The following is a 20,825-nucleotide window of genomic DNA, read 5'->3' on the forward strand; positions in this document are numbered from 1 at the left end:
AGCAGCTGATCAGTCCTGTTAAATATAAATGACAGTTTATTTGTGATACTAAAAAGGGATTTTAGCTTCATTTAAAAAAGACTGCTATGAAGGAGATGAGTGAACTATTACAACACTGAAAGACTTAAAAACAATACCCCAGGAGATAACGTTCTGAGAATAAAGTGAAAGAGCTCATATAAAATACAAAAGGTGTGTTGTAAAGAAGGATCAGAAGGGCAGACTCTGAGCTTCATCTAGTCATAAATCAAAAGCTTGTTCTCCATCATTCTTTTCTATGAGGTCAGCTTTGATTCCCAAGCTACAATTCCCAAAGGATGGAAGTATTTCTATTGGCAAGTATGTGTCTGTCTTCCCCCAGGCTGGCTCTGCCAGCCCTGCTGTCACCATGGACTGTCATTATCTCAATCTCTTTACTGCCCAGGATTGTTCCATCCTGGAGCCATAGGGAACTATCACAGGGCTGTGAGAGGAAAACCCAGTTAGAAAACTAAGGGCATTCGCAACAGATTAATTGGCAAAGTTGTTTATCGAGACAGGCCATCTACAATAGTTCAGTAGTTCTCCTTCATAGTGGCCAAATGCTTTAGCATACTAGCCTCCAGGTGACATGTTAGGAACACAAACTCTTATACAAATTAAAAAGTGAGTTAAAAAACACAGTTTAAAAACCCTATCCCAGCTGAAACCAAGACAACCACCAAAAATACATTCAGAAAAACAATTCTCTGCCTAGTCACGTGCTTCATATTATTTTGTGTCTGAGTAACTTAAGCATTAATCTTTTAGCTTTTACTCATGCACACTGTCCATGCTTATAAGGATAGTCTGTGTAAACGGAACTATCCCCACCCACCCCGAATATACAGGCCAGCTTAGCACCTCAGTTTGCAGGCAGCCATCTCCATATATAAATACAGGGCAGATACTTTCCATACAGAAATGTTTACAAAATACATTTAGTATGTTGTTTTCCTGATTTTCATGTAATGTACTACATCAAATAATAATTACCAATTTTATCTACATTTCATTAATCAAAATGTCTCAATATTTTTTATCCTAAGTCGAAAAAAAAGTTAATTTCCGAATATTCTTAGGTACCACTCAATTACAGCACACTTTTATAATCTACTTCCACAGTGGATTCTATTATTTGTTCCATTAGTATTATAATGGTTCTACTTCAGCAATTCTCACTTAATATAGAGAAACGTTGCTGTGTGGCATAAAACCTGATAGTTACTGCAAGTATCTTTAACAAAGATAACATTTACAGAGAATAATACAGACATCTGATCCTATATGTTTCTAGAGATAAAAGCCTTGATTCTTTTGGCAACAATTTGTAAAAGCAAGGCATTGATAGGTGTAAAGTCTACATTTTTAAGACAAGATCGCCCTCTACTGCTTAGAAAACAGTAAAACTAGGAAGGATCACAGAATGTTTTGAGTTGGAAGGGATCTTAAAGACCATCTAGTTCCGACCCCCTGCCATGGGCAGGGACACCTCCCCACCAGCCCAGGTTGCTCCCAGCCCCATCCAGCCTGGCCCTGAGCACTCCCAGGGATGGGGCATCCACAGCTGCTCTGGGCAACCTGGTCTGATGTCTCGCCACCTTCTCAGTAAAGAATTTCTTCCTAATAACTATCTAATCTAAATCTGCCCTCCTTTCAGTTTAAAGCCATTCCCCCTTATCTTGTCACTACATGCCCTTGTAAAAAGCACCTCTCCAGCTTTCTTGGAGGCCCGTTTAGGTACTGGAAGGCTGCTATCATCCTTACCTGTATGGTCTTTACATAACCAAAATGTGAAGCTCCTGGCCTGGAGATGCTTTGCAAACCTTGATGGCTTCACAGTCTGGGAGTTGTTCCCTCTCCCACAAAGCACATTCCTGAGTGAGCTCAGTGACTGCAGAGCAATAACTCCATGCTGCCAAGGATGTAAGGTGGTTTATTTACACATCCTCTCCTCTCTCTGAAATTGGTACACAACTGCCTCCAGTGCACGGAAGTTATGTAGGCTCATTTGCATGGCATGCTTGCCCTTTGCTGCACATAGGCCTTGTTTTTCCCTGAGCTGGTATTCAGTGCCTTCCAGACTCATTAAAAGACAGGGATTGCTCAATAGGATAATATCCTTGAATAATTATTATCATAAAGTGTCTTTACCTTAAGTGTTCTAAACTTGCCTACAAAAAATAGGCCCATAAGCCCAAAATCATATGGTGGAATGACAAGACACATTAAGCCAACAATGTGACTGGGTCAAAATCATTCTTGTAACCAAGAGGACTGCACAAAAAGAGTGCAATTTCTTGATTCTTCCTAAAAACTATTATCAGATCATTGAGGCCTGATTTCCCTCTATAAAGGCAGTGTTTACTCTTTGCCATCAGAACTTACTTAACCAAATGCCTGTTATTTCTATTTTTATCACAGCTTTGACCAATTTAATATGGCAGTCAGACCCACATAAGTCTGGATCTTTGTGAGTACTCTCCTAAAAGTGTTTGTCACCTGCCATCCCAGTGATCTGAACTCCATTTCAAGACAGAAAGTAGCAGCATAGTAGTTTGGTGAACTCATTATCAGATATCTTTGAAATTCTTCAGTGAACATCTTCTGCTTCTAGCCATTTATTTTGCATTTTCATTGTGTTGGGTTTTGTTAGTTTTTTAAACTCTTCTACTGACACTACAATTTGAGTAGTTCCTCAGAGACATCTTGAATAAAGACTCTACTCTTGGAAGATCCCTAAGCTACTCTGAAAAGAACATTGATCCAAATAACTCATTTAGTCTTGAACTTCAACCTTACTTTCATCAAGGATTCCTCTTACAACAGTGTCAATAGGCCACAACATTTCCGTGGCAAGTTCTACTTCCAATAGGACTGGAAAAAGCATATTACTAATTCTCTCCAAGGAGTTTGTCCCTCAAAATCTTTTTAGCTGTGTTACTATTACCTTATATTTGACTTGGGTTCGTTATTCCCTTAATCTAAATATGACAGCATCTTTGATGGATGTCTATTAACTTCCAGTAGTGTTCTCTTCTCTACTGCTTAAGCATACATTGTTGTTTTTTTCTTTTGTTGTTTTGGTTCTTCAAAGGTTTCCTTACTATCACAGACTCCATGAAGCCCACACCATGACACCTGGAAGATGACACTTCCAGCTGCTGACTTTTCCTACAGTCTAACTGCTGATCAAACCTAAACTACTTAAAAACCACAAGTTGCACTGAAACACAACTTTGTGCTGAGGGGAAGGCTGAAATACATTCCAAGTGAATCACAAATTACTGTGTGCAGGATTTTGGCTTAAAAAAAGTAACAAAAAGATTGCAAAACCTGTGTCCCATAAGTTTACTATTGAGCTAATATCAATGCTTTCATAAAGCACTGGGCACAGCTGGAGATGGAACTTCAGGCAGGCTGGACTAAGTGCTTGGGTGATGCATTTTGCATACGGATATTATGATCGCCCCATCTTGAGCCAGGATGATTTTCTCTGAAGTTAAATGAGTAGACACCCAGCAAAATAAATTACATACCTGCTGGCAGTGTGTAGGTATAATTCATGCAGTCATTTTCCTTCCATTGCACAAGCTTCTGGCATGTTTGGCACTTTGATCTCTCTGCCATCACCACACAACTTCAGCTCCTGATTACCACTAAGCTTTTGTCTATTTAGAATCTTTGACAATACTATGGACATGGCTCAGTAAAATTCATTAGCTTGTGTTTTACACATTTAATGACATAATTTGATAACACTATTGCTCCTAGATTCCTAAATATAAAAATAAGATTTAGGAGCCAAAAAATAATTCCTACTTCTGATATATTTTACTAGGCCAGCTGGGCAATCTACCTTTTGATCAAACTCCAGCTTTTACTTAACTGAAGAAAAATCCTAAACCATTTGGGGAACATTTCTATTTTTTTTACTAACTGTTTAAGATCAGCAAGATGGACAGTGGGACTGAGTGCACCCTCAGCAAGTTTGTCATCGACATGTGTGGTGCAGTTGACACACTGGAGGGAAGGGATACCACCCAGAGGAACCTTGACAGGCTAGAGAGGTGGGCCCATGCAAACCTCATGAAGTTCAACAAGGCCAAGTGCAAGGTCCTGTATACGGGTCAGAGCAATTCCAAGCACAAATACACGAAGCTTTAAACTGAAGGAAGGCAGATTTAGATTAAACACAGGGAAGAAATTCTTTACTGTGATGGTGGTGAGATATCAGGCAGGTTGCCCAGAGAAGCTGTGGGTGCCCCATCCCTGGAAGTGCTCAAGGTCAGGCTGGATGGGGCTTGGAGAAACCTGGGCTGGTGGAAGGTGTCCCTGCCCGTGGCAGGGGGTTGGAACTGGATGGTCCTTAAGGTCCCTTCCAACCCAAAGCACTCCTTGATTCTATGAACAGAATTTCAAAATTTTCAAGCATCTTCTTTTCCCCCCTTCACTTTAAATTCTATGTTTGTAGAAAATGAACCACCACATTATAGGCTTTACAATGCACCTCACAATGAGGATATGAATGGAAAATTCTTGTTACACAAGATAAAATTGTGTGATGTTTGGAGAAACAATTCAAACTTGAGAGAGAAAATTGTACAAGTGCAAGCACAATTTTGAGGGATTCCATATATTTTCCACATCTTTACTTAGTTCTTCAGCTACACTTGAGTTTGTTTTGTCAGGGGTTTATTCAAAAACCATGCCAATAAAACCTTGACAGAAATATTTGTGAATAGTGATTGTCTGCTCCAAGCCGAAGTGTTTGCTGAAGGCAGATTCTTTGCAAGGTATGTTATTTCAGAACAACAAGCAACTATCCTCCTACTCCAAATTTTTTGAGGGAACTTTTTCTTTCTTTCATGCATGTGCATTTTCATTACTTCCAATCACAACCCAAATACATTTGTGGCAGAGAGCTGGCTGAACACATAAAACTCATGGATTGGCGGTCTCTTCTGTCAATAAAGCCTCAAAACTAATTTCTCTGTAGCTCCGAACAAAAACACCCTGCCTACTGAGAACAGCTGTTCGATTGCAGAGCGACTTACTTGTGAATATGGTGTTACACACTGCTGCTGCTGCCATAGAACTAGATTTATAGATTCTTTTGCCAGGATAGTACCATGGAGTTAAGATTTGAAACCAAGACAGAGGGTCTTAAGATCTGTCTGGCCCTATAAATCCTACATGTCTACTGAATTAAAACAAGAACTGAGATTTGGCCCTAAAGCTGGTGATGAAAAACAGTGTTGTAGGTAAATAAAATAGTATTCCATGCAGTTTTAAAATTTGTTACTGGCAATTGTTAGTGGAGATTAGTTTCTGTGTTTCTAAGGCAGGGGGCTGCCCTGCTTTTATTGAGACTAATGATATAAGTGTCACTGCCATCAGGATGTTTTGACTCACAGTATTCAACAAATCCCTGTTTATTCTGGATTGAAATGTGAAGCCTTTCATAGATACAAAGAAGGTCTACTGCTATTTGGATTCAAGAACTGTGCACCTGATGTGGTATGATGTATGTTTCTTGTCTGCTCTGCTTTTATCACAGTTCTCTCATATTTTTTTCCTGTTTGTGCTAAACAAAAAAAGAAGTTATATCTAATATGGTAAAGAAAGTCTCTGAAATGTACTTTTTGTTTTGTTTACTTTCCATGACTTGCTCTTTCTACAGTGGTCTGTTCATGACCTTGAAGAATCTGTTCCAAGAGATTATTATTTAAAAGCAAGATTTTCCCTGCTGTATGATTCCCTTTATATTTCTTTCTTCTTCTATATGTATTGCCTGTTGAATCAAGTAAAAACTAAAAATATTTTTATTTTAGGTTTTAGCACAGTGTAGTTTGATTTCAGCATGTCAAGGGAGGTGATCCTCCCCTCTGCTCTGCCCTAGTGAGGCCGCACCTGGAGTGCTGTGTCCAGTGTGAGCTCCCCAGTTCCAGAGAGAGGGGGAGGCTACAAAGATGATGAGGGGACGGGAGCATCTCCCTGGTGAGGACAGGCGAGAGCTGGGGCTGTTGAGCCTGGAGAGAAGACCGAGAGGGGATCTCATCAATGCCTACAAATATCTTAGGGGTGAGCGCCAAGAAGACGCGGCGAGCCAGGGTCTTCTCAGCAGTGCCCAGCGCCAGGACAAGGGGCATGGGCACACGCTGCAACATGGGGAGTTCCACCTGAATGTGAGGAAAAACGTCTTTACCATGAGGGTGCTGGAGCACTGGGATGGGCCACCAAGGAGGCGGTGGGGTCTCCTTTTCTGGAGACATCCAAACCCGCCTGGGCTGTGCAGCCCGCTCTAGGAGACCCTGCTTGAGCAGGGGGTTGGGCTGGGTGAGCTCCAGAGGTCCCTTCCAGCCCCCACCAGGCTGGGGTCCTGTGATTATAACTTGACTACATAAGCCCTACCAGAACACAAGTAATAATAACAGTTAATGACAACAACACAGCAGATGAGAGCTTAACAGTTGTGCCTTACTGCTCCAAAGCAGGTAATTTGTGGATATCTATATTGCACCGTGCATGCAGCAGCATACTTCATGTGCAGTTACTTGATTTACAAGGGATAAAGTCATATTTGCAACAAATGCAATGTTGCCCATGGAGCTGAGCATCACCTATCAATCATTGGCTTGACATACAATAGGAGTAATTTTTATTCCAAGTTATATGTGGCCATGTAGATATTGCTGTTTTCCTCATGGGACCTACTTGTTCTTTATTATCATTTAATAATTACTGTAAAACTTTTGGAGATTGGAGACCATTTGCTAGCAAACTGATTTGAATTCTTACTAACTTTTTTTCCTGTATTTGTGGTTTATATGAAGTTTCAAAGCAACAATCAAAACAGGACATTGGCAGCAACAGTAGGAAAGAAGGAAAGCATAGGAAAGCAAAACAAACTTAGAAGACTGAATCTTCCACTGATAAGTCTGCCACACTTGGTGGCTATCCTGGTTTACGCTAACTGGAGATTATGTTCTCCCTAGGAAATATTATTTCTGTTTGCTTTTATTAGCTTTGTAGATAATTCACCCCTACTTAACATTAACCCAGCTAATACTAAATTGCACTTTTAAAATGTATACTCCCTTAATGGTAACCAAGATGAAATGGAAAACATTGCATATGGATTATTTTGTCCCTTTTCATTGCACTTACCAAGTTCCTTATAAGAAGGCTACAGTGAAGCTGGGGCTTTTGTGTGTTTCTGGCTTGCTCTTCCAGACATTGTCTTTTTAAATACTTGGTCTATGACAGCACAGGTTTTTACAGTGGAGATGATATAAAGTCCCAAACAGACAGCTGAATTATTACTTCAGCCATTGTGAAAACAGCAGGAGCTAAAGTTTTGAGTGAGTGCCTGTGAAACAACTTCATGAGCCATAATGAAGGTAAAGGACACAAACCAAATATTTGATAAATGGACATATGTTTAAAGCTTGATAGTCCAGAAAAGTTTATGAAAGTTCTGGCATAGTGAATCTTTTTTTCCCCCTACAAACTAGTCAATGGAAATACTACCAGAGCACAAAACTGGATAAATTTACATGTTTTCTTTCTCAATTTTTCCTGTTTTTCAGAGAGTTGAACTGAAAATTAGCTATAATCTCATCAACTGGGGTGACTCATGAGATAATTAAACTTTCACAGTCCGGACTTTTCAGAACAAGAAAGGATTCTAAGTATCAAAATGCAACTTGGAGAGGAAAAGTGCAATAAAAAACCAAAAGTTACTTCCTGCAACCTGTAAAATCTTATTTCAAGGGACTTGCTCTGGGAGGGCATAGGAACAAAAGGGGGATGTGGCTGAAGTCAGTGTCAGGGGTTGGTATCTATGTTTTGAAGGAACTAAAATATATTACTGTCTCTTGCTGTTTGTGGATACGCACTGTGACTAAAAAAAATGGGGGTTAAAGCATTGGATGCAAAGTCAGAGGATTCTTTCTTTTCTTAGTTCTGTAGTCATTCATCTTAGCCTGTTCCCTTAAATTATATGTTGCAAAGAAGGGTTTGCCCCGAGAATGTCAGTGGATGTAAGTTACTGGATTGAGTCTAAAAATAAAAATGCAGGTTTTGGAAAGGTAGAAAGGAATTCTATTTTAAAGATTCTGAAATCCATTTTTTCCATTTACTTGTCTTCATAGAATTATGGAACGGTTTGAGTTGGAAGGGACCTTAAAGACCATCTAGTTCCGACCCCCTGCCACAGGCAGGGACACTTTCCACTAGCCCAGGTTGCTCCCAGCCCCATCCAGCCTGGCCCTGAGCACTCCCAGGGATGGGGCATCCACAGCTGCTCTGGGCAGCCTGCGCCAGTGCCTTGCCACCCTCACAGTAAAGAATTTCTTCCTACTGTCTAACCTAAATCTGCCCTCTTTTAGTTTAAAGTCATTCCCCTCTGCCCTATCACTACATGCCCCTGTAAAAAGTCCCTCTCCAGCTTTCCTGTAGGTACCTCTGGATTCTGGAAGGTGCTGTCAGGTCTCCCTGGAGCCTTCTCTTCTCCAGGCTGAACAGCCCCAACTCCCTCAGCCTGTCTCCACAGCAGAAGGGCTCCAGCCCTCTGAGCATCTCCGTGGCCTCCGGACTCGCTCCAACACATCCATGTCCTCTTATGTTGGGGGCCCCAGGGCTGGACATGGTGCTGCAGGTGGGGTCTCACCAGAGTGGAGGAGAGGTAGAGAATCCCCTCCCTCAATCTGCTGGCCACGCCACTGGTGATGCAGCGCAGGGTTAGGGCTGCAAGCGCCCATTGCCGGGCCATGCTGAGCTCCTCGTCCACCAACACCCCCGAGTCTTCCTCCTCCAGGCTGCTCTCGATCCATTCTCTGCCCAGCCTGTATCTGTGCTTGGGATTGCCCTGACCCACATGCAGGACCCTGCACTTGGCTTTGTTGAACTTCGTGACATTCGCACAGGCCCACCTCTCCAGGCTGTCAAGGTCCCTCTGGATGGCATCCCTTTCCTGCAGCACATCAACCACACCATATCATTGGCAAACTTGCTGAGGGTGCACTCAGGCCCACTGTCTATGTCACTGACAAATATGTTAAACAGTGCCCAGGTAGATGATGTCACTTGCTCTTCCCTTATCCACCAACACTGTAACCCCATTGCAGAAAGCCACCAAATGTGCCAGGCACAATCTGCCCTTAGTGAAGCCATGTTTGTTGTCACCAACCACCTCCTTATTTTCCATGTGCCCTGCCATAGTTTCCAGGAGGACCTGCTCCATGATGTTTCCAGACACAGAGGTGAGACTGACTGGCCTGGACTTCCCCAGGTCTTCCTTACTTCTCTTTTCATAAATGGGGGTTACGTTTCCCCTTTTCCAGTTAGTGGGAACTTCACCGGAATGACACAACTTCTCAAATATGATGGACAGCTGGTTTAGCCACCTTATCCGCCAGTTCCCTCGGGACCTGTGGATGCATCTCATCAAGTCCCATGGACTTGTGCACCTTCAGGTTCCTTAGACGGTCTTGAACCTGATGTTCTCTTATAGCAGGCTGTTCTTCATTGTCCCTATCCCTGCCTTTGCCTTCTGCACCTTTGGCCGTGCAGCCAGAGCACTTGCCTTTGAAGACTGAGGCAAAATAGCCGTTGACTACTCCCACCTCCTTCCAGAGAGGGCCCACATTTTCCCTAGTCTTCCTTCTATCACTGATGTACCTACAGAAGCTTTTCTTGTTGCCCTTGATGTCCCTGGCCAGATTTAATTCTATCAGGGCTTTAGCTTTGCTAACCTGATCCCTGGCTGCTGGGACAATGTCTCAGTATTCCTCCCAGGCTACCTGTCCTTGCGTCCACTCTCTGTAGGCTTCTTTTTTGTGTCCCACCTATCATTTTTTCCCTCCAAAACTAACAATCTGAATAATTAATACGATGCCCTGTGGGATCTTCTGGTGATATCACCAGTGGAGTGCTCCCAAAGACATTACAGTGCATCTTTTGGAACACTACATGTATTAGTCAGTCTTACTAAAACGCAACTTCTAAAATCTGATATATGAAATGGGCGATGACTAACAGGTATTTGGCATTACATATGGTTGTTTGGAATAATCAGTTACCAATTATCTTAAAAATTATTTTGATGGTTTGGACATTTCAGATGTCATTTTGGCTCCTTGCAGGAAGGGAAGATAACTTGTTTGTTAAAGTTTCCTCTTTGAACAAAATACGTTCCTTCACTCCTTGTTTCACACTGGTCCCTGGCTGCCTCCACTGCAGACACACTAGTTCACTCCCAAGCTTTTACCCAAAGTAAATCCATTATTTATTTTGCCCGGGAAACCCGAGTGCAGAATAGCAGATAGAAGATATTACATATACAAACCACTCTACTGTCCCCAGGGATGAGGGCTATTCCCCTGATCCAAGGACAGCTAAACCAGGTTAGGCTTAACTGTATTTGTCTGGCAATTGAGATTTTAACACTTCACTGGTAGACAAGCTATGAACTCAAGGTACGAAGATCTTCACTTTGTTTTGGTGCACACAGACGTAAGGACCAGATGTAGCCAGAGTAACATTTGCAGCTAGCTCTCAGGCACTTGACTGTTTGCTGAGAAATGAGAAATAAGAATGACCCAAAACCCAGATAGGTTTGTACAGCGTTGCTTACACAGGAGTCACGATTGAGTCCATGAGTAAATTCTTAGCTAACACACCAGACCTGTCTGGATTTTCATACACCATTTTCTTATATTACAAATTTTGTATGCAGATTTTGCTGCCAGACCACAAACCCATTCTACATAAGTGTATTTAAAGCCTGGGACATAGGGCTCCTTGGAAAATCTTGCTGCCTGACCCCCTCACCGTAAATTATTTTAAACATCTCTGGGAAGGTATTTATTATCGCATTAGAGACATAAGTGTCTTATGTCATGTAACATAAGCATTATTATCTCAAAAACAGGAAGAGCCAATTGAAAAAACATAATCCGAAGCAGCTACCACATAAGCACAAACTTACCAAGCAGACTCTTATTTTGTTGTCAACGCTTGCAGTAAGCAATTATTTTCTTATATGAAGCAAAGACTTCCCATATTCTAATTTTTTTCCATTGCCTCTTCTCTTTCTCCCCTAAGAAGAGTCAGAGTCCATCTTTTTCAGACTCTCCCATCAGGTATTTGTAGATAGCTGTTCCTGGCCCAACCATTTATCTAAAAGCCCAATTAAAATTCTGGTTAAATCATATCTTATTCATCACCCTTTCACACCAGTGAAATAAATCCTCCAAGCCATGTATTTTAGCCCATGTCTGTGTCTATTTTTCTTCACTTTGCACAAGCCTCCAATCTACAAACTGACAAAAATTTCCAGAAGGTAAAGCCTTGATGTCAACATGTTCCTTTATATATGCCAAAAGGGCACTTTCTTGCATACCAGCTCCTGTAAGTCTTTCCTATAAAATACACCACAAACAAGCTGATCTAGTTGCTTTAGCACATTACAATTTGGTATGCTGGGCAACAGCTCAATTTAAGACTAATAGACATATTTGTCATTTCATGCTGCAAGGTGCCAATGGTAATAAATAGCAGGACCTCCCCAGGTTTGCTTTTGGGGTTATTTTCCTCCAAACTTTTTCCTACATTTACTTCAGATTTCACACTTCATTTCATTCCTGCCACAACAGACCCAAGATTGAGCCTCACATTTTGCAGACTCCTTGGCATTACCAGCTGTTATTACCATTTTAGATTTCATGCAATACTGTACTGATTTTTACCACGTGAAGGCACCCAAACTCCAAAGAATTCCTTTGATCTTTTCAAAGGACAACCAAAAGTTATTATCACCATTGTTATTTTTTTGTATTTATCTTTCTCATGTTGCTGCTTCCATAAAGATGTAATGCTCAGATTAAAGTCTGCAACACCTCTCACATGAATAGACAAAATCAATCACAGGAGAAAAGTACGGCAAATTTCACATCTATATCAAATAGTACAAGTGTTGCACATAATCTCTAAGGGAACAAGAGCTAAAAAGACAGCAAACAGAAGCAAACAACATACCTGTTCCATCATGCAGTGGCTGTAGGAGTCATTACAGTGGCATTTGCAGCTACAGTGGCTAGCTGTCCTCATGTTGCCTCAATTCTTTGGATGAATTTTTTCCCGTTGCTCATCTTAGTCCACAACATCTGCATTGTTTTAATTCTCCATTATGCTCAGTAATGTAACTTTCTGCATCTGCTATTGTATTCTAGGTTTTAATAAAGTGGTCTTCTCCTTGATCCTCTCATCATCTGTTTCTTCATTCCCTGAACCTACCCTAAATCCTGCAATACCAAGCAATTTGCTTCCACAATCTTTCTCAGGCAGGTTTCATTAAAACCTCCAGCTGTGGAACATTACTAATGTAGAACTAAAATCTCCACACCTGGAGACATTGCATTGGTCCTGCTGGGAATCCCAAACTCAAACTACTTAAGGAATTTGTAAACAGCCATTCTTTCAACTTCAAACATCCTTAAAAGTCTCCATGACTTTATTCTCCAGGTTGATGCGAAAAATCACTGTTCCTCCTTGGCTCCTTCACCACATAGCTCTACTCAAGTCTAAACACAGACTAGAAATGCCTTAAAACAATTTTAAAAAACAAAACTCCACACTATCAACTTATGCATTTCTTCCTATTATTTAATGGCCAGAGTTACTGGCACAATAAACCAGATATGCTGCAAAAAGAGGTCTACTAAAATGCCCTAAGCTCTTAAAGATGAGGCATCCAGAATCTTCCCCCCACCCCTCCCTCCCTCCCCTGGAGCCATCTTTTGTGTTAAACTCAGCTCAAAACTCCATGTAATATCCCTAAAACCTATTTACACTGGACTTTTGAAAAGAGGACCATGGCAAGAGCAGGATGCGGATGTATGTAATTGCTTTAAGTCTGAATTTTCCATGAGATCTCACAAGAGCATACACAACAGCCACCTTCAGCTTTCCTTGTACATGGAGTTGTGAGTCAGCTACCTAAGCAGCAATGTTAAAAGTATACCTGTGACGTGCAGACAGTCCCAAAAGTTCTATGTCTTACTGCTGCCAAAATATTTGATATTAAGTTCACAGTTTAAAAGAGCAAGCATAGCTCATTTTCTGCTTTTAGAAAGTCCTATTTTCTCTGCACCCAGAACTGGTAACCCAAAACCTCTGCAGTGTACCTGGGAGCCCCTTTGAGAACTCCCCTGCACCCATGAAGGGTACAGCCACCCACAAAAACCACACTAATGCCGAAAGGAGCCACCAAACTGCACTCAGACCCCATAAATTCAAGCACATCCCTGCTCTCACAGGTACTGTGGGTGATACAAGACTACCAAAGAGAAATGGAAATAAAAGGCCGGCGCTGCAGGAGCCCGGACAGTACTCCACGTCGACATCGACCGGACGCTTTGCAACACATATACCTCAGGAACAGCATCCCAAGCTAAAAGGGCTGGGGCAACGTGAAAGCAATTAAAAGTAAACCTACTTTCGCTTCTTTTTCAGTCAGAAACACAAAGCCGGCCTTAAAAAAAGGAACTGCGGGCTGGTGCAGCTTCTTGCAAAGGCCCCGGGGGCTCGAGACGCAGCCCCTTCCCGCCACACCACCTCAGCCAATCAGCGCAGAGACCCTCGACTGCCAGCTCTAGGTTGTTTATCTTTTTTAAAGCCCGCCTCTCCTTCGCTGCTTACCAATCAGAATGCTCCTCTCGTGAAGCCGTAAGGCCGGCCGCTTGGCTCTCCAAGCTTCCTGTGCGCGACAGCTTCCTATTGGGCGAAGGGAGGGAAAGGCTTGGCCAATGAGGTGGCTGGGGTGGGCGGGGACAGTTCAAACGGACGGGCGGCCGGTGGAGAGCGGCGCCATGGTGAAGCCGGTAAGAACCGGGAGTGGGAGCGGGGCCGGGGCTCGGGCTCCCAGGGTCCCTCAGTGCCGCCTCGGCCGAGGGGGCAGGGCGGGCGCCGGCCCGGTGCCGGCCTCCAGGTGAGCTTCTGGCTCTCCTTCCGCCGCAGCCCTGCGCCATGGCAATGAGCGACTTCGACTCCTCTGACGACGAGACCGCTGAGGAGGAGCTGAGGCCGCTCCCTGTCTCCTGGTAAGGCGCGCCGCGGGGCGGGCGTGGGTGACTTTTCCCTCAGAAACGACGCGGGAGCTTGCATTAAATCTCTCTCGGGAGTGTTTTCCTGAGGAAAACCCGCGCCCCGGTGACCTGCTAGCGGGAGGGCGGAGGCTGGGGTGCCCCTGGCAGGGGATGAAGGTGTTGCCCGTGAGCTGCCGGTGGGTGCGGGGCCAGGCCCGCTTCTGGGAGCGTTTCCTGGCCACCCTTGGTCCTGCTGGCCCGGGGGTCTCGGTGCTGAGGCGCGGGGAGCCGTCAACATTTTCAGTCCTTCTCTTGGGCAGGGGCATGCGATGAAGTATGCTACCAAACGTGTGATTCCCTTGTCTGATGTCATAGAAATAATACTGGAATTTATTCAGTTTATTCTTAAAATTGAATGATAGGTAGGCAACTCGTCTCATGGTCCCACAGAAAAGGAGTGTTTAGTAGTGAGTTATCTCTATTCAAATAATCAAAATGTTCTGTTCTGACCTTTGTTATTCTCTCCCCTGATAGGTTGTCTTTGTCTCCTGTCTACTCTTCTGAGTTCCTGGGATTATGTTCCCTTCCAGGTAAGAAGTGTTTACTGAAATTAGCAGACGTGTTTGAAGCTGAAGAAAGGTAATACCTTGCACTCAAAGATCCTCAGTTGCATGTGCTTGGTAGGGTGACTTGGTTTTTAATCTACCACTGGAATCATTGTTTCAGAAATACCAAAGCTGATCTAAAGAATATCTTAATGCAAGATCATACATCAGAGCGGTAAGAGAATAGTGGTTGTCTTCCCTTGTCAGTTAAAATATTTGGCTTTCTGGCCTGGCTTACTATTTATAACAAGCAGCAACAGTGAAACAAGACTGCTTTAATAAATAATTCCTTAATAAAATATATCGGGCCTGAATTAAAAACACTTGCTGTGCTGACAGTTCTATACTGCTCTCCCTTAGTGTCTGGGTTGCCCTACCATGGCCATGATATAAAAATTAACATATAAGCTTTCACTGTATTTTTAACTACCAGAACTTCAGCCATGGTGTATCTCCTGTGGTCACGAAAGAGACAGAACTGGTGGTAGTGACAATGTGAACTTTCCCTACTTCATTTAAAGCAGTTACTTGATTTTCATTAGCCAACTCTGAGAAATATACAAGCTTGGGAACATCACCACACTAAACTAGAAAACAAATGTTGAATAATATTTGAACTTAGGGTACCTTGAGGTGGATGATGGCCAGCACTGATGAAAATCCCACTAACGCTTGAACACCGGTTAACATATATATGCCAAAAAAATAACTGCATTATGTTTTTTAGCCACCTCACCTGTTCATGTAATAGCTGTTTCATCTTCATATTCCAACCTCCAGTCATAGCCCTGCTGATACAGCTTTTGGTCTGCAGGATTCTGCTGTCATGCTTTCAGAAGGTGTTAGAGGATATGCACAGTCCTGACCGTTGTCAGCAAAGGCATAAGAATTTTATGCCTGTGGGGCTGTAAGGGGAAGAGGGGAGACAGAGGGAGGATGCAGTGTAAATGTTTTGAGCAATTGCATCTTACAAACCAAACCATAGCTGTGAGTGTTGTGCTGCAGTATTCTGCAAGGGTTGCAAAAATGTCTCGGTAGCATGGTATGAGGAAAAAATGGAAGTGGCTGAAGATTGAGTAGTAAGGAGGATTTTTAATGTGATTTGTGCTGAGCATTACAGAAGAGGGAACTCACTTTCCTACCAGTCAACCAGACAACTCTTAAGTGATCTCCATCCAGCCCTTTGATTTGTTGGGGTTTTTTGTTTAGGTTTTGTTTGTTGGGTGGTTTGGTTGTTTTTTTTTTTTTTTTTGGAGGGGGGTGTTTAAGCTGTACTGTGCTTTATAATATCCCAAACTTTTAATCTGGATAAATGCATAGCAGTTTAAAACCTTGGGCAGATTTTTTTAATCCTATTAAATTACAGTGTTAATCAGATAATGGTGTTCAAACTGTCTTCTGTGCCAGTGATCTATTTGCAAAAATAAGAACTGTGTTGTATTTGGGGTGTGGCTTTGTTGTTTACTTTGGCTCTGAGGGAGAGGTTGTCTGTGCTCTGTTCTTCAGCTGTAGCAGCCATTCCATAAATGTCACATACCTGGAGTGGTAATTGTCATCCATCATTTATTTTAGGTTGCAGGTTTAAGGATGTCAGAAGAAATCTTCAGAAAGATATAGGTGAGTCTTCTGGACAGTGTGTAAATGTCTCTCATTTTCACGTAATCGGCAAGAACAGCATGCAGGTAAATTGAAAGTGTAAATTGCTGAGAAGCTGCAGGTTTACTTTGTCTTAGTCTGGAGACTTCTGGAGTTGCTGTTCATCTAATCTGGGCATAAAGATCCAGACACCAGGTGTCTAAAATGGTGGTCTCTTAATCATACTTCTACGATGGATGCTATAATTGTCTATGTGCATGTCATGATGTTAGAATGCAAGGCAGTTCTTTACAAAGTCCTGTTTGAGGGTATGTCTGACAGCAATGTCTGCCTGAGTTTTGGTGATACTGTGCTTGAAGGTGCAGCAAGTACCTTAGCACGGTCACTGTTATGAGTATTAGGTACCATTTTCAAGTATGCAATGCCACTTTCTCTGTGGCTTCTCCACCAAATATTGAATAAATAGGGTATGGCCAGGCTGGAGCTATGCAGGCATCTCTGTATCTTTCACAGTAACCCTGAGGTCTGCCAAGTCATTTGCAGGAGAAAGTCTCTTCAAAGCATCTAGGATCAAGATGAATTACAAACTTGTAATCTCCTCTTCCCAGACAAAAGTGAGATTGGGATAGAAAAGATGAAATTTTGTAGAGATTTGTACCGAGTGTTCATCTGTAAACACTAGAAGAGCAGAGGCTAATAGCAAAAACCCATGCAGTTTGGATGTAGTCACAGCTGGAGGTGGGACAGAATCATGCTTCAGCTGGCAGCAGTTAACAGACGGTTCAGAGTGCTGACAGTTCTAATGAGGCTTGTCTCAAGACTCTGAACTGAGAAAATTCCACTCATGGGTTACCTGAGGGCAAATGTGGGAGAGAGTCAGTAGAAGTAAATGCTGCTCAAAGCAAAATTGCCAACTCCTATTGTCTTAACCTCAGAGATTAAAAAAGAGAATCAGTACCAAGTAGCTTATCTGTTTATCCTTAAGTTTTATAGGCTTTTGTTTATTTGCAAGTGTCTTAATCTGTTGGCAGAAGAACTAAAGAATTATGGGACCCAGGATATATTTGTGCTTTGTACCAGAGGAGAGCTCTTAAAATACAGAGTGCCAAACCTTATAGATGCCTACCAACAGCATGGGATCTGTGTGCACCACTATCCTATCCCAGATGGGGACGCTCCTGACATTGCCAAGTGCTGCAAAATTCTGGAAGAGCTCAGAAGCTGCTTGGAAAGTAACCGGAAAACAATCATACAGTAGGTTCTGGTTCACCCCACATTCCTGTAAAAGATACCAGCTTGTCTCTAGATGCATAACCAGCTGCAACAGAATGCTGTCCAATGACAGCTGTGTTCTTTAGGGTTAGTTCAAGCATTGAAAAGCTGCTTGTGTTTCTTAAAGCTCCTTTTGGAGCTACCTTGTCCTTTGTAAGATCTGAATCTCTCATTTCCTCTTGCTCTATCCAGCAGGGCTCTAAAGCGTGTGTTGGATGGCACCACATGACTCCTTGCTGCTAGCCTAGTTCGATATTGGGTGTACAGTATGAGTTGTAAGCTAAAGCAGCTGTTGTCAGAGGGTAACACACCCCTGGGTTGTTTATCAGGGACTCGGTGGGTTCCAGCAGTGCAAAATTCACTCTTAAATTGCACAAAACTGGTTTAAAGTAATTTCTTTAGACACTTGTAGCTGTGCGCAGGGTAGAGGGGAAGAGCTCTGCAAATTGCATGTTCTCTTAATGGTCCCACTGACAGCTCCTTGCATAGGTGTCCACTGAGTCCTTGGGCTTCCTGCTGATGCAGAACCCTGCTGCTTTCATTGTCTTACAGCTATCATCAAAACCTTAATCTGGAGTAGGATTTAAAGAAAACTGAGATTGTCCTCCTGTGCCTTTGGGACTATTCCCATGAATAAGGGGGAGCTTTAAAACTGAGGTTCCTCTAGAAAGGCACCACTTAAGGAAGGCCTGAAGAATAAACAGGAGATAGCGTTGTGGGTATTTCTATTGAAACTCTTATTCTGACTTTCTTGTACCCCTACTCTTGATTTTATTAAGGCAAGAATTGTGTTCATATATTTACATATTGAGGGGGCTCTGGGTGTTAAAATCAACTGTTTTCTTCTATTTCAGCTGTTACAGTGGTCTCGGGCGCTCATGTCTCGGTAAGCAGTTGTCTTCCCCCTCTCAGTACCTAACTCACTCATCTTGCCTGTTATCATGAGACAGCACTGTCTAAAGGAGCCAAATTCTACTTGAAGCTTAACTGTGGTTACAGTGCAAACCGCCACTACAAAGAGCAGGCTAGTTAATGTATTTGGGCCCATTTATAGTGATGAGTGACATAAGCATGTCACAGTATAGACCTTAGTATGTAGGTGAGAAGATGGAGGGTCAGACAGGGGCAGTCTTTCAGTGAGGCTGATGGGAAGTTCTGTCAAATTCCTGACTCTCTCCATTTTCACTGCACATTTTAGTCTTATCTGACTAATGGGATTGCACCTTCTCCTCTTCCCCGAACTTCTCATCAAAAAAAGGAGATGAACCTATTCCTCGGCATCTTTCTTCAGCCCAGTGTTCCCCCTAAAGTTTTCAGGGCCATTAATTATTGTGTGTGTCCTGGAAGGAGGGGGTGGCAATACTGCTAAAAAAGCAAATGTGGTCAGAAGACACAAAGGGGAATTTACTGGGTGTACTGGGACCCATTCTTGAAAAGCCTAGAATTTGCATCCCAAATGCTGCTGGAAAGGCAGGGGGGAAACAGGGGGAGGGGTTTTCACCTGTTTCCAAAACCTGCAGGCTTGGGCAGGAACAGCAGGCAGATGGGGCCAATGCCAAGAAATTCTGTTCAGCAAAAGATCCAACTACTCTGTGACCCTGGTACGAAGAGGTTGAGTTTTACTGGAGTGGTTTTCATGGAACAAACCTACTACTGTGCAAAAGTGGTGCTGCGCACAGCCAGAGGTGCTCAGCAGCATGCATGCCTATATACCTTTCATTCACAGTAGCTGCGTGTCTCCTGCTTCAGCTTTTGGACACACTGGCACCTCAGCAAGTGATAGACAGCCTCAGGAACTTGAGGGGATCTGGAGCGATACAGACCATCAAGGTAATGAGGCTACAGCAGCTAAATCACATGGTGAAACAAGTGGAGAGCTTAGCTGGTCCTCCTCTTCATGAAGGGGTCCCTCTGGTCTTTCTCAGATACTCTGCAGCTGGTGCTCCTGCTGCCATCTTGGGTTTGAGCTGCTTCTGGCTTTCTGCTTTCGTGCTGATTCTGTCTTGTTCTGCCTCTACTGAATTCAACATCTGTTCTCCCTGTCTGCTGATCACCATTAGTAACTTGTTGCTTTCTCATCCTTATACCTGCTCATAACTCGCTAAGCTACATCCCTTTTTCTGTTACTCATGTTCTCCTCACAATGTGGACATCTGGTTGCTTTTTCTGCCTTGGTTTTATTCCATCTTCCTAACCCAGCTAGCCACGTTTGTCCTCTGTAGCTACTACATCAATAGACTTGCAGTCATCTTTTAAGTGTCCTAGCACTAGTGTGAAAACCTACATGGCAGGAGGCCTAAGTGGCTGAATTTAATGGGGTTTCTCTTCTTTTGGTGGGATTTTTAGCTACTCTACATACTTCCTTCTGTTGGTGTGAGTCCTGGATGTTAGGCTTTTAAAACTGTTCTACGTAAAGGAAAGAGGAGCTGATATTTAAAAACTTTACAAGATACAGCTTTTTGATATGGGTAGTACCCCCTCTGGAAGTGCAGAGCACTCATTACAAATCTGGTTGTGCTTTTCCAGCAGTACAATTACCTCCATGAGTTTCGGGAGAACCTAGCCACACATCTGGCAACAAAGGATACAACATTGAGATCAGTATCGCGATAATGCACGCTAGCATGGTGCACCTTTGTCTGCGTGGATGCAGCAGACACCTGGGCAAGACACCTCGCTCCTGACCTTTACGGTTTCTCATTGCTACTGCCTGTGTGATACAACTGCTCGCTTCCAAATCTGCATGTCTAATGTTGGGGTGGGGGAAGGAAATCCTACAGGACATGCAGCATCTGCCTCTATTTAGCAGCCTTTAATACTCACTGCCTTAAAAATACATTTTGTGTTCATTACTGTTTGGCTGGTGACCTGTCATCAATATAATAATGACTCTTACAAAGTGTCTACCTCACAGGACCCCAGCCTGGTGGGGGCTGGAAGGGACCTCTGGAGCTCACCCAGCCCAACCCCCTGCTCAAGCAGGGTCTCCTAGAGCGGGCTGCACAGCCCAGGCAGGTTTGGATGTCTCCAGAGAAGGAGACCCCACCGCCTCTCTGGGCGGCCCGGCCCAGCACTCCAGCACCCTCGCGGTAAAGACGTTTTCCCTCACATTCAGGTGGAACTCCCCGTGTTGCAGAGCTTCCCTTTTTAAAAGGAAATGCAATTATTCATCAAAAAAACTAACAGATGAATACAACAAGTATCTGTTCAATTCCAAAACAAAACAAGGCACCAGGTAAAAATA

At 43.1% G+C, this 20,825-nt stretch overlaps 1 protein-coding gene across 6 annotated transcripts; it reads left to right on the top strand.

Moving 5' to 3' along the window:
• The first annotated feature begins 1,518 nt into the window (after window positions 1–1,518).
• CDKN3 (cyclin dependent kinase inhibitor 3) lies at window positions 1,519–20,432 on the top strand. 6 transcript variants are annotated; one of them, XM_080394443.1, is made up of 8 exons: window positions 1,519–13,904; window positions 14,041–14,123; window positions 14,643–14,698; window positions 16,286–16,330; window positions 17,341–17,563; window positions 18,436–18,467; window positions 19,311–19,411; window positions 20,111–20,432. In XM_080394443.1, exons 1-8 carry the CDS (start codon window positions 13,830–13,832, stop codon window positions 20,192–20,194), a joined length of 699 nt encoding a protein of 232 aa, XP_080250569.1. In that variant the 5' UTR covers window positions 1,519–13,829; the 3' UTR covers window positions 20,195–20,432. The 6 variants fall into 6 exon arrangements, with proteins under 6 accessions (XP_080250569.1, XP_080250571.1, XP_080250570.1 ...); XM_080394445.1 differs by having other exon boundaries at window positions 19,331–19,411; XM_080394444.1 differs by having other exon boundaries at window positions 1,521–13,904; window positions 19,331–19,411; window positions 20,108–20,432.
• The last annotated feature ends 393 nt before the right edge of the window (window positions 20,433–20,825 follow it).

This window comes from Falco punctatus, assembly GCF_963210335.1.
Source record: "Falco punctatus genome assembly, chromosome: 7".
Taxonomy (NCBI): domain Eukaryota; kingdom Metazoa; phylum Chordata; class Aves; order Falconiformes; family Falconidae; genus Falco; species Falco punctatus.

Bases quoted from the DNA above. Each gene is read 5' to 3' on its own strand.
- CDKN3 (XM_080394440.1), top strand. From the start codon at position 13,830: ATGAGGTGGCTGGGGTGGGCGGGGACAGTTCAAACGGACGGGCGGCCG. The intron at 13,905-14,040 runs GTAAGAACCGGG...CTTCCGCCGCAG, and splicing joins GCGGCGCCATGGTGAAGCCG to CCCTGCGCCATGGCAATGAG. The intron at 17,564-18,435 runs GTAGGTTCTGGT...CTTCTATTTCAG, and splicing joins AACCGGAAAACAATCATACA to CTGTTACAGTGGTCTCGGGC.